Here is a 12,825-nt window from a genome sequence, read left to right on the forward strand (position 1 = left end):
AAGAAACCAAATTAATAATAACTGTGTAAGGGAAAAGTACCTGTGGTGTCCCAGTCAGTGAGGCACGGGAGGTACATCCACGATGCAGTGTCCCCTGTCGCGTCAGGGAAAAGAACACACCCAAATAGGTGCAAGATCCAAGCTCTACAGTAGTAGGCAACTGTCTCCTGGTCCGCATGTGCCGGACAATTACCAAAGCTCTGCCTAAGCCAAGCAATTGGTACCCCAGTGGTGCGCTGCGTCGGTGCCTCCGGAGGAAGTGGTCTTCCAAGGAAGGCCTCAACTCTGGCCCTCCAACCATCGGGCCTGCAGTGTCCGATAACTGGACGACCTCTAACACTCAAACCCAGGATCTTCTGAGTGTCCTGGAGTGTAACAGTCATCTCTCCACAAGGTAGGTGGAAACTATGAGTTTCTGGCCTCCACCTACAATTTAAAGAACATTGTTGTTAGGGTTTTCAGAAAGATAGATAAAGTTTGTTCAAAAAACATACGATTACTATAGATAAATGGTGCACCTGTCAACCAAAGCTATGATCGCCGCGGGGTTAATTGGAGGCAACCCACGACGAACCTGATACGATATGACATCCAGGCCAGCCCTCTGCAGCAGAGGTGTGTACCTGTCGTCATACCGCATCTCCTCGAACTTGTCATGCGTTCGAGGTCGAAGCGGGGGTAGTTCCTGCAACCATACAATCAAGTTATTTAATGCATAAGTACACAAATTAATAATAAATGAAAAGCAAAGATCAAAGTAAGTACCGCCCCCTCGGCAGTGAGTCGTCCTCGGTGCTTCACCTCGTAGTATGGATCCAGGAGGTGGAACTGCTCCATCCTATAAACAAATTTGATCCATTAGTTAGTAATTAAGCAGAAAAAAATAATACATTACAATGTCATTATATTAAACAAAGGAGCACTAGAACATGTATGTCTGCCAAAAAGTAAGTTGCATATGAAAGTATTTAACAACTAAAGTACATAGAATATTAAGTGCACCTGACTTAGCGGCCAATGGCAAGTACGCGAGTTGTGTCCAAGTCTACCACATTTGCCACATTGATTTTGCTCGGGGTCAATAACAAACGGGGTTGCTCTCCCTCGCCTCGTTCTACCTGAAATCTGGTCCATGACCATCTTATGCCTCGTACGCTTTCTGGTTCCACGTTTGTTCCAGCGAGCACTTGGATCTGCAATGTACCTTGGGCCAATGTATTCTGGCCACTGCCCCTCATCTAGGAAAGGCTCAAAACGGGGCGACCAAGTTAGCACAAGGCTATCAACACTCAACTCCCATGGTATCTTGGTCTCGTAGTCAAAGTTGCGATGCCTAGCTGCTGCAATATAGTGAGAACAAGGAGAGTGGTACTGTCTTGGTCTCCCACATCCACATGAAAAATCAGTCAGGACAACAATATAACTCCTTGATGGTCGGATCTCACCATCTGACGTTGTACCACCCCTTTCAGTGACCTGGTACTTGCCAGTGGCATGGTCAAAACACTCTATGTCATGTGTTCTAGCCCTTTCCTTTGCCTTGTCAAGGTGCTTCTTAGCTCTAGGTGCCCATTTTATATTATTACTCTGTAATTGCAATGCTTGAGCATGTCTATCGTTGAACCAGGCCACTAGTCTATAAAAGGTAAAAGATACAATGGCATTGACTGGCATGGCACGTATACCCTTGAGCACACTATTAAATGACTCTGCCATGTTGCTAGTCTGAAACTCGTACCTCCATCCACCATTATCATGGGCTCTTGTCCATTTCTCAGGTTCCCTCATCAAACCTAGCAGCCACTGCCTACCTTCTGCATTTGTTGCGGTTTTTAACTGCTCCAACTTCTCCTCAAAAAACGGCACCTCAAGCATTCGAGCAACCTCCTCGAATAGAGGAAAGTTGTCCTTCGTACCATCTTTCCGAAGTAAATTCTCTGCAAGGTGTCTAGTACACCAACGATGGTGCAAAGGTGCATAACCAGGAATCTGCTCCTGTACGGCACTGAGTATGCCGTGGTGCCTATCAGATATGACACCAACCTCCCTATGTGGGCCAATGACATGTATCCGAACAAGGCGCATGAACCAACCCCAGCTGTCTTTGTTCTCTCTCTCCACCAAAGCAAAAGCCAAAGGAACCAATGCGTTGTCAGCGTCACAGGAAATGGCTACCAAAAGAGTGCCCATGTACTTGCCAAGCAGAAAAGTACCATCAATTGATAACACTGGACGGCAGTGCCTAAAGGCCTGGACACACTGTGGAAAACACCAGAATGCACGAAAGAATATCTGCCTCCCATTCCTCCATTCATTAGGCTTCGAAATGTACTCGTAATGCATGCCTGGATTAGCTGCTTTCATTGCATTGAACATTGCTGGCAGCTGCTCGTATCCCTCCTCCCAGTCCCCATATATCATCTTCCAGGCCCTTTGCTTTGCCCTCCATGCTTTGCCATACTTTATGTCATATTTAAATATCTTCTGAGCCATGTCCATAATTGTTCTGACCTTCAAGTTGGGCTGACCCTTTAAAGTTGTGCATAACGTACTAGCAATAAGTGTAGAGGTCAACTGTCGATGCTTCTGTTGAAGGTCAGTCTGGGCACAAGTGTGTGGACCTACAATTTTTGTGATCTTAAACTTCCCGGTGGCCTTTTGTTTACGAGCACAGACCCTCCAGTTGCAATCTGACATCTCACACACAACCGTGTAGCGGCGCTCAACATGGGAGTGCATCACCTTGAAGGGTCTTTTACGTATTACAGAATATTGTTGCAACCACCTTCTTAAGTTGGGCAAATCATTAAAGATCATGCCCTTCTGAATTTGCACACTCTCACCAGGCTCAGGAGCCTCCAGCAGCTCATCATCTCTTCCCTCTGCATAAGCATTTTGAGAATGACTGAGGTCACTAAACTCGTGAACTAGTGGATCACGATCAGGACAAAAACGTCTGATAAGCTCCATTTCTTGTTCACTTAAAGGTGCAACTGGCCGGTCATCATCGGAATCAACAGCTCTAGCTGTGCCATAGGGCTCCTCATCATCCTCAATATTAACATCCAAACTATTAGATGCTATAAAAGCTGCGTCAACATTAATTGTTGGAGGCACAGGATGACAACAATCATTACTTGGATTGTCACCTACAACAAAACCACAAATATGCATACAATTGAGACAACTAAATCGAACGAAGGAATGCTAACAAAATGAATAATGCAACTACGCCACTTACATGGAATTGTCTGGGTCATAGGGGTATGTACGCAGCCAACCTCATTGGGACCGGATTGAGCATCAGGAACGACAACCACATCTTCCACACCCACGTTCTGAATGGGTATCAGAGAAGCTGAGGGTGCCGGATTGTCCACTAGAGGGCAAATGGGTGGTTGCCAATTAAGAGGAGAATCCACTAGAGGGCCTGGCTCCTTGGACAAGTTGCGCACAACCAAATCCAAACATTTAAACTCACTCTTCATGACAGTTTTGACATATTTGTCCCATTGAACCTCGGATACAATTGGGACCAACCGCCTAAAAATTGTCCCTGACCCGCCATGGTGAATGACCCCCTCAACTAAGATTTCTTCTTCATTCGAATTACATTTAAGCTCATCACGAGCACTACCCATCAATTCAGAAAACAAGGGCCGCTCATCAAACATCAAAGGGACCGTTTGCATTCCAACAAAATCAACATTGCCAAACTGATCTTTCTCCACACTTCCTCCATGATATAGAGTTACTAAATTGTTCATCTAATTGATATACAAAATAACCATGTTACTAGGCATATAACTAATACAACTACAACTATAGTACACATACGAATTATTATGTATATGTGTATCTAATTTAATAATAATCTACCTATCCAACTATATAACTAAATTTGCTAACTATATAACTATGTTAATAAGAACATATGACATGAAAATACATAATATTATTAAATTTCCTAACTATCGAACTATATAACTATGTTTCGTAACTAAATTTATTACAAGTACTACCTATCTAATAACTTAATTGACAACAAAACTATGCTAAATAAAAAAATGCTAGATGAATTACCTAACTAAATTATAACACTAATAAAAACTAATAACTAACTAAATTATTATTTACTAATAACTAACTAAAAAAATATTTAAAAACAACCTAAATTATAAAAACAATGCCAACTACGAAATGAAAATTTAAAAAATACCTGAAATTTAGGTGTGCTCGTAGGGAGTAGGCTTAACCCCTGCTTCGGGTGGGGGACGGCTGCCCGCCCGCCGACGGCAGCACGGACCGCGGCACGAGCCGCCCACGCCCACCTCCCAGGGAAATGCGGCACCACCTCGGCACGAGCCGCGGCAGGACGGAGCGCCGGTGAGGGGCAGCACGGACCGCGGCAGCACCAGCCGCGGCAGGAGGCGCCCCGCTGCCCACCTCCCAAGCCGGGCACCACCCGAGCTCGGCGCCGAGGGCGCCCTGCGCGGCGCGGCCGGAGGGAGCAGCACCGGGGGCCGGGCCGGGGCACGCGCGCCGAGTAGGGGGACGGGCGGGGCACGCGGCGAGCGGGGGATGGAAGGGGAGCGCGGCGAGCGGCGGCGGCGCGCAGGGAGCGGCGGCGGTGAGGAAGACTGCCTCGCGAACAGAGGAACGCGAGCCGCGGCCTGGTGGTATTTAAGGGGTCGACGCCAGGATCTACGGCGCCGAGCTCGGCGCCGTGATCTGTGGCGCCGAGCTCGGCGCCGGGATCTGTGGCGCCAGGGGCCTCGGCGCCGTGATCCATGGCGCCGAGACGTGAAACCTCGGCGCCGACCCCCTGGGTCCATTTCTGCATTTAAGTTTTCCAGGGGTCCAATTGTGAACTTTTTTCAAAAAAAGGGCCAAATTGTAAAAAATTAGGCTTAAAAGAACACAAAGCTTAACTCTAATACTGCATCATTATCGGCTAAAGCCTGATTATAGATTATACTAAGGAAGACATGACGCATACGGGTCAGTTTCATTAATTACTTGTCCGTGCCTCTTTTAAAAGGTTAGAGCATCTCTAATTATTTGGAAAAATGATTTGTTATTCTTGTTTTTTTTTTGAAAAAGAAGAAAAATCTTTCTTCAATAGTTTGGAATAAGACTTGCTAAATTTTTCTAAGTTAGAAAAAGGAGGAGCCGTACGCGGATCTTTCCGCGGTCGTCCTCGCTTGTTGTCTCGTGCGCCGCCACTTCTCCCGCGTCTTTGGCGATCTTGTCCTTTCATCGCGCGCCTGGCCGTCATCGCGTGCCTGGAGTCTTCGTGGAGTCTCCTGCTGCCCTCCGATCCATCCCTACTCTAGCTAGATATTTTTCTCTCTTCAACAAGATATTCGAGACTTCGTTTGAGCTTTGTTTTTCCAGAGCGTGCTGGCCGGATATATTCCTCTCCCTACCCACGTATTCCAACCTTTATTAATTTGTTGAAGGAGATGGCCGCAGGAAGCTGGTTGCCTTGGTGCACGGCGGCAGGATAGTGATTACCTGATGCACGGCAACAGGATAGTGGCGGTATGCGACGAGCACGAGGAGGGCAGACGAAATCTGTTGAATCGGTATATGTGGGCCAATTTTTTTTTTATGTTTATCGAGCCCAATTTACCAAACTACTGGAGATACAAGAAAATTTCACTTGCCAAAAGGTTTAGCAAGTTGCCAAATGACAATTTTTTCCAAGTCAATTTTTCCAAACAATTGGAAATGCTCAAAGATATTGACCCTATATATATTGAGAAACTATTTAAGATTTCTAAATAAGAGGTGCCTTTAGCCTTCCGGTCCGAATATTTCGACCGGAGTCGTCTGCCGAGTAAAGCGTGGGAAACGCTCACGCAGGAGTCTACGGCGTGGGAACACAAGAGTTCAGGAACGATTCGTTCTTTTTTTTTCTCTCTCTCTTTTTATTATTATTTTTTCTTTTTCTTTTCTTGTTTTTCTTTATATTTTCTTTCTATTTTTCTTTTTGTGCTTCATTTTCTATTTTTATTTTTTGTGTTTATGTGATTTTTTATTATTTCAAATGTTTTTATATTTATGTTTCTTTTTTCTTATTATTTTTTAATGGCCACGTGTTGTATTATCTTTTCTTTTTTTTAATATATTTTTATTCATGTTTTTTATATTTGATCTTTCTCTTTTCTTTTATTTTTCTTGTTTCTTTTTATGTGTCAGTCATTTTTAAATTTTTAATATTTATGTATTTATTGTTATTTTCATTTTTCAATATTTTTTACTTATTTCATTATATTATTATTTAGATGTTCTACATTATTTTCAATATTTATGTATATATATGTGATGTTTTATGTTTTTTCACGTATTGGAAATGTGATGTCCTGTTATATATTTTTTATGTTCACGTGCTATGTATGTAATGTTTTATGTTGTATTTTATGATGTCCACCAATATACATATAATGTTGTTATAGTATACAGATGATGCTCTATAATTTGTTTTATGTTCACACAATATATATGAGATGTTCTATTACGTTTTTGTAATGTTCGTATTGTATATAATATCATGTTTTGTGTTGTTTTTTTAGTAATGTTTATATAGTATACATGTGATGTTTATGATATTTTTTGTGATGTTCTATGATGTTTTTTTATATGTTCCCATGGTATAGATATGATATTCCACAATGTATGTTTTGATGTTTCACATAGTATACATGTAATATTCACGTAGTATATAATGATGTTCTATGATGTATTTCTAATATTCATGTAGTATATATATGTTGTTATAATATATTTTCTGTGATGTTTTATGATGTATTTAGTGATGTTCATTTACTATATATGTGATGTTCTATAGTATATTTTGAATGTGTTTGGTTAGGCTGTGGCTTTTGTAAAAGCTGTTGTGAGCTTTGAGCTTTTGAAAAGCTGTTGTGGGATATGAGCTTTGAGAAAGCCAAAAACCGTTTGGTTGGTCACTCGTGGATTTTGGAAAAAAGTGAACGAACTCCAAAAGTTAAGGGTGAGGTGCTTTTGGATTTGTACTACGAGAAAAGTTGCTTTTGGACAAAAGCACTTGTGGCTTTTGGGCCATTTGGTTAGCTTTTGGCTTTTACAAAAGCAAAAGCAGGTTCAAAAGCCCAACCAAAGAGCCCCTTTTATGATGTTTAAAAAGTACTCATTTTTTAAATTTATCTCTATTACATATTTTTTTCTTATGCTTTGCTCTAGATTTCATTATTTTTAATTTAGGTTATGTATTTATTTATTTATTTATTTATTTATTTATGTATATTATAATATCAATTTCATGAGCCTAAATAGAGAACATTCTTTTCATAAAAGACGAAACATTATTCTTTGAACCTAAAATATTGTTTCTACTCAATAATAGAAAATATGCTACCCTCATAAGTCAAATGTTCATTATATTTTGTATTTAAATATATCCATGTGAGATCTTATTTTAAAGAATTTATTATATAAAATCTGATAGTGTAATCGGAATTTAATTTGAATATTTGATTTAAGTATTATGATTTTTTTAATCTGTTAGAAACCATTAAATGGATGTGGTTGAGTGGACCCTACGTGATGGAAACGTATGTTTGATTCATGCAATAGTTGGGGAAAATTTTTGACTTTAGCTATTATAGCATTTTGTTTGTATTTATTAAATGTTGTCAAATCATGGATTAACTAGGCTAAAAAGATTGGTCTCGCAAATTACAGACAAACTGTATAATTATTATTTTTTATATTTAATGCTCTATGAGTGTGTCCAAAAATTTAGTGTGATGAAAAATCTTAAAAAATTTTGGAAACTAAACAAGGCCTGAAAAGAGATGTGTAGCTTTGGTCATGTGAGGGAGCTGTTGTGGGAGTACTTGGCTTGAGGCACATGACGGCAGACAAACAAATCGAATAGTCCTTTTGTGGACGTGTGCTGTAAGAGCATCAACAAAAGCTACCGTGTGATCCTGTCGGACCAATGAAGACGGTCATCATCATAAGGAGGTAAAAAAAACAAATACGTCCTAGGACACTTGGCTCTCATGAGAGCATCCTCACCAAGAAAACTGTCATGAAATTTCTTAGGGCACCCGCAATGATTAGAGCTAGTTATTAGCTTTAAGCCAATTTCTTTAATAACACTAACTTTTCACAACCAAATTTTTCAACTTCTCCTAGTATATAGTTTTCTCCTAGTGTTTTAGCATTCAAAATTTAGTACAAAGCTTCCCTGGTAAATATTTTCTAGTGAGAATTCCCTAGTGCTATGACTAGTGGTAGTGTTTTATTACTAATTAAAAACACTAGAAGAACTTCACCAATTTAGTAGTGTTTAGCATATAGCTTTTAACATGGGAAGCCTCATATTGCACTCTCACATAACCTTAAAGTGTGTGCAAGAGTTTAGTTCTGAATCAAGAGTTAGCTTTTCTGTCTCTTTTATTAAAATATGAAAACAAATGTTTAAAGCTATCTCAAAAAGTCTAATTGTTGGAGCTGCCCTTACTGAGGATAACGGTGAGAAGCTTTCGTGAACTTCTGTAACCATAGGAGGACGAATGAATAATTAATTTCCTTAAGAAAAGGAACACCTTTCCTTAGCTTCTTTCCTCTTCTTTTAGAAACTTTGGTCCATTGATTCTCCTTTTGTTTTCCTAAATCTTTATAGACGAAAGTAGAAATCCAAGTGCTTTGTGGTCTAGATACATAATAACAAAAAAAAAATAAACAAAAAAAATAAATAAAATGATCTATAATTTGAAACGCAGGGAGTAATGATTTAAATGGTTTTGAAAGTTGAAGGGAGAGAGAGAGAGGGTTCGTCCGGTTGTAAAGGTAGAAAACTCCAGTCTTTTTTCTTGAGTGGAACTCCGGTCTTTTCTTATTCATTTACGGCCTCACATGGGCCAACAATAATAGGAGAAAAAAATGGCCCAGCAGGAACGCCGACGCCTACGGCGACTGATGGAGTGAGTTCCTTCCTGATTACAGTCAGAAAGCCCACTCTAGATGGACTGGGCTCCGGTTTCCCTCATAAACGCAGGGCCAACTCTCTTCTTGTCGAAGCACAGTGGCAAGAACACGCAGGCAGTCAGTTCGGATGCGCCACAGCGGCGGCAGTCACACTGAAACGGAGCAACCTGAAATGATAGCGCTGGCAAAGCACCCACCCACCCCACGCGCAGCACGGCAATCGGCAAGGCAGGCACGCCTGAAAAGCTCGCGTGCGTCCACGAACGACGAATCCGATGCCCCCCGACAGGAGAACCGGCCGGCCGTACGTAAGGGTCGGGGAAGAGTAGAGAAACCATTCCTGTTTCTGCCTGCACAGGAACGACTGCAATGACGACGAGCGAGTCACGAGCTGGCCGCAGCGCACAAAGCGCCAGTGGAGCGTACACACACCCACAGCTTGGCTTTGGCTTGACTCGCCTTGACTTGGATGCACCATGCACATTGCCATTTGCCAGTGGCAACTGGCAACGAGCATGACCATTGGCAGCATCAGTTCAGCCTCATCCAGCAACTGTTTTCATATACAGTATTCCAGCAGGCACTCAGGCAGGCATCGTCATCCCCTAGATCGGCCAGCTTATCTTAGCTGTGATGATGACATGATGTTCTTTGCTGCTGTTGCTTGGAGTAAAGTAAACAAGTGCCGACATGGCGCACCTTCTCTGTTTAAAATTTCACGAGCACTGAGCCCGTGAATTCGCCGGGCCCGTGCTAGCTAACCACTGCGCCGCCACCAACTACTGAGCACCTTCGAAAAATTAAAGCACAGAGAATTTATCCCCCAATGCACGCCAAAAGGGTTCTTCAGCAATCATCACCGTCGCATTATATTTCCGCTCTCTTTTTACCTTTAATTTTTTCTGAACAATGACTCGGTGCGTATATTCTGTGCCACAGTTCATCTTCAAGACCTCAACAATACATACATACAGCGAGGTCAAAACGAGAGGACGCAAGAATATATAATAGCAGTTGTCACTGCTGCTAATCCAATGGAGTTAACTTTATTTGGTGGTAACAATACAGCCGGGTAGCTAGCTTTCCGGGTCTATAAATAAATGGAGATGCCTTCCTTAAGCTAGCAAAGGAGCTAGCCAGCAGTGGCAGTGACAGTGAGCAGTTGGTGGAGTGGAGCTCGAGCAAAGCGACTAGCGACATCGAAGAAGATTCGCGCGCTCCGATCCGGCGGATGGCGTCAAATAAGGCGCTTCTCCTCTTCGCGGTCGCGGCGGCGTGCGTGGTCGGCGCCGCTGACGCCAAGTTCGGCCGCCTGGGCCGGCTCGTCATCACCGGCGTCGTGCCCTGCAACACCGGCAGCCTCATCGACATCGCCACCTCCCCTGCCTTCCCGAGTACGTGCACCCGCCACCTGTACCCCCACTGACATTGACATCGACGTCGTCAGCCTTGGCTCACCTGCGGCACCCGGCGGGCCGGCATGCACGCAGACGCGGAGGTGGAGCTGCGGTGCGCGGGCAAGGTGGTGGCGGGCGCGACGACCAACACCAACGGCACCTTCTCCATGGAGCTGGACATGACCAACGCGCTGGCGGCCTTCATCGGCGGCTGCACGCTGGTGGTGGACACGCCGCTGATCAAGTGCAACGCCGACCTCACCGACGTCGGCAGCCTCGTCTCCTACCTGCAGGGCCCGCTCACGCGCCTCCTCGGCGGCATCTTCCACCTCTTCCCCGCCGGATTCTCCTTCCACGCCCGACGAGCCTGATGTGGCCGCCCGGATCCATCATCATATATATATATAGTAGATCGATGCATACTATACGTATGTGCTCGTACTGTATAACACAATGAAAATGCATGAAGTCTCTCGATCCATCCACTGCTTTTCTCCGCTCAATCGTCTGTCATATACGGTAGTAATGTGTAAGTCTGCCCCTGCTGGGAACTTACAATTACAAATGTAAAATGTTTCTAGATGTATGCAATACACGCACAAACTGACCGAAGTAGAAAGTTGCGAAATGGATGCTTGTCAGCTAAGGCATCTTCGTGTACATGTCCACTGCCATTTTTAACTTGTCACACGGAGAACTATTGCATCAGGGCATCAGAATCAGACAACGTTTTGGACACCAAATTTATTAACTTGTCATTAGTTACTCTTTGCTGCCCAAAACATCGATCATCGATCCAACTGTGAATAGAGGGAGCTGCTTGTAAGCTATCAGTTACACTGTATGGCTTAGCTCCAAGTAAAATAAAGGATAATCAACTAACACATTATTTTCAATAAAAAATATCATACCCCCCTACCCACCCCACCACCACCATTTTTTTTGATTTTATAAAAAATGACTGTTAAATCTCAACATAAGAAATAGTCCTGAATGATTCACTTTTTTTTCCTTATATAATCCTAAAATTTGGACCTTTCTTATCTTCATTAGTAAAGAAGAAATTTGGACCTTTCTTATCTTCTCCTTAGTAAAGAATAAATTTGGACTTTCGTATGCTTTGCTTGCTGAAGAGAATCTTGTGAAATACTAAGTGGTACTCCGTCACTAGTGGTTTAAGCACCAAGACAGTGAGTTAGCTGACACTAGGATTTTTTTTTTATTCCTGAAGGATGCAGGTCCCTCCCTCCCTCCCTCAACATAAGAAATAGTCCTGAATGATTTATTTTTTTATTTTCCTATATAATCCTACAATTTGGACCTTTCTTATCTTCTACTTTCTTAGTAAAGAAGAAATTTGGACTTTGCCTGCTAAAGAGAATCTTGTGAAATACTAGTGGCCTTGTTAAAGTTTTCGGAACTGTAGCACTTTCGTTTTTATTTGACAAACATTATCCAATCCTAGAGTAACTAGGCTTAAAAGATTCATCTCGTGATTTACAGGTAAACTGTGTAATTAGTTTTTGTTTTCGTCTATATCTAATACTCCATACATGTTGCGTAAGATTCGATGTGACGGAGAATCTTGAAAAGATTTTAGTCTTTGGGGTGAACTAAACAAGTGGCACTCCATCACTAGTGGTTTAAACACCAAGACAGTGAGTTAGCCTTTAGCTGACAGTCTGACACTAGAATATATATATATATATATATATATATATATCCTGAACGACTCGCGATTCTTTCATGCTTTTTAAAAGAAAGAGATCATAAACAAAGGCAAAAGAAGACGAAGAAAGAAATAGCACTCCCAAACGTTCAGAGTGGTGGCATGCATGCGCACATACCTAACTGCAGCACTGCTTTAATCTTTTTGTGTGCGCACTTTAATGTCACCCTCGATATCCTATCTGAAATCTTCCAAACCATAACAGAGAAATTCAGTTAGTTACAATAATAGCAGAAAGTACACTCAAATACAATACTAGAGGAGAATTGGAGAAAGCAAAACCATCGTCATAATATAACTTATATAAGTCATATACGGTGTGTTTCGTTGGGCTCCCAAAGTGTCTTTTGGCTTGGTTGGACCAGATTTATGTTGTTTGGTTGTCACGCCAGCCCTTGGAGCCAGGCTTCAATTGGTCATCCACCGGAGCTGGGCTCAGAAAGAAACATGGGGTTGGTGTTTCTTTTGGAGCCAGTCAGAGCTAGCCCCGATGCTCCATTCTCGTCATCGTTCGGTTTCACTTTATGTTGCTCGTCCTTTGCACGGGACGCATTGTCTGTCCCCTTCCTTCGCATGGGCCACACCATCCGCCCCACAACCGTCGGCCTCCCCTCCTCGCTCAGATCCCATCCATGGTGGAGCTTTGCGTGGATGAATCCACGGAGCATGTGGCGCTCATGAAGGCCAGCGAGGACCCCGTTGCCTTTATCCTCTCCA

The 12,825-nt window shown here is 42.7% G+C and overlaps 1 protein-coding gene and 1 long non-coding RNA gene across 2 annotated transcripts; one reads left to right on the top strand and one right to left on the bottom strand.

Moving 5' to 3' along the window:
• LOC110432539 lies at window positions 584-1,077 on the bottom strand. The gene is made up of 3 exons (XR_002449973.1): window positions 1,003-1,077; window positions 766-838; window positions 584-685 (listed from the first exon to the last, which is right to left on the bottom strand). It is a non-coding gene; the product is annotated as an uncharacterized LOC110432539 (long non-coding RNA).
• On the top strand, window positions 9,892-11,025 carry LOC8074438 (phylloplanin). Its single transcript, XM_002461153.2, has 2 exons — window positions 9,892-10,376; window positions 10,473-11,025. The coding sequence occupies exons 1-2, from the start codon at window positions 10,214-10,216 to the stop codon at window positions 10,748-10,750; spliced, it is 441 nt and encodes a 146-aa protein (XP_002461198.1). The 5' UTR covers window positions 9,892-10,213; the 3' UTR covers window positions 10,751-11,025.

Source organism: Sorghum bicolor, chromosome 2, assembly GCF_000003195.3.
Source record: "Sorghum bicolor cultivar BTx623 chromosome 2, Sorghum_bicolor_NCBIv3, whole genome shotgun sequence".
Classification (NCBI taxonomy): Eukaryota; Viridiplantae; Streptophyta; class Magnoliopsida; order Poales; family Poaceae; genus Sorghum; species Sorghum bicolor.

Excerpts from the sequence above, each read along its gene's own strand:
- LOC8074438 (XM_002461153.2), top strand. The coding sequence starts at position 10,214 with ATGGCGTCAAATAAGGCGCTTCTCCTCTTCGCGGTCGCGGCGGCGTGC. Across the intron at positions 10,377-10,472 it reads CACCTCCCCTGCCTTCCCGA|ACGCGGAGGTGGAGCTGCGG; the intron begins GTACGTGCACCC and ends GCATGCACGCAG.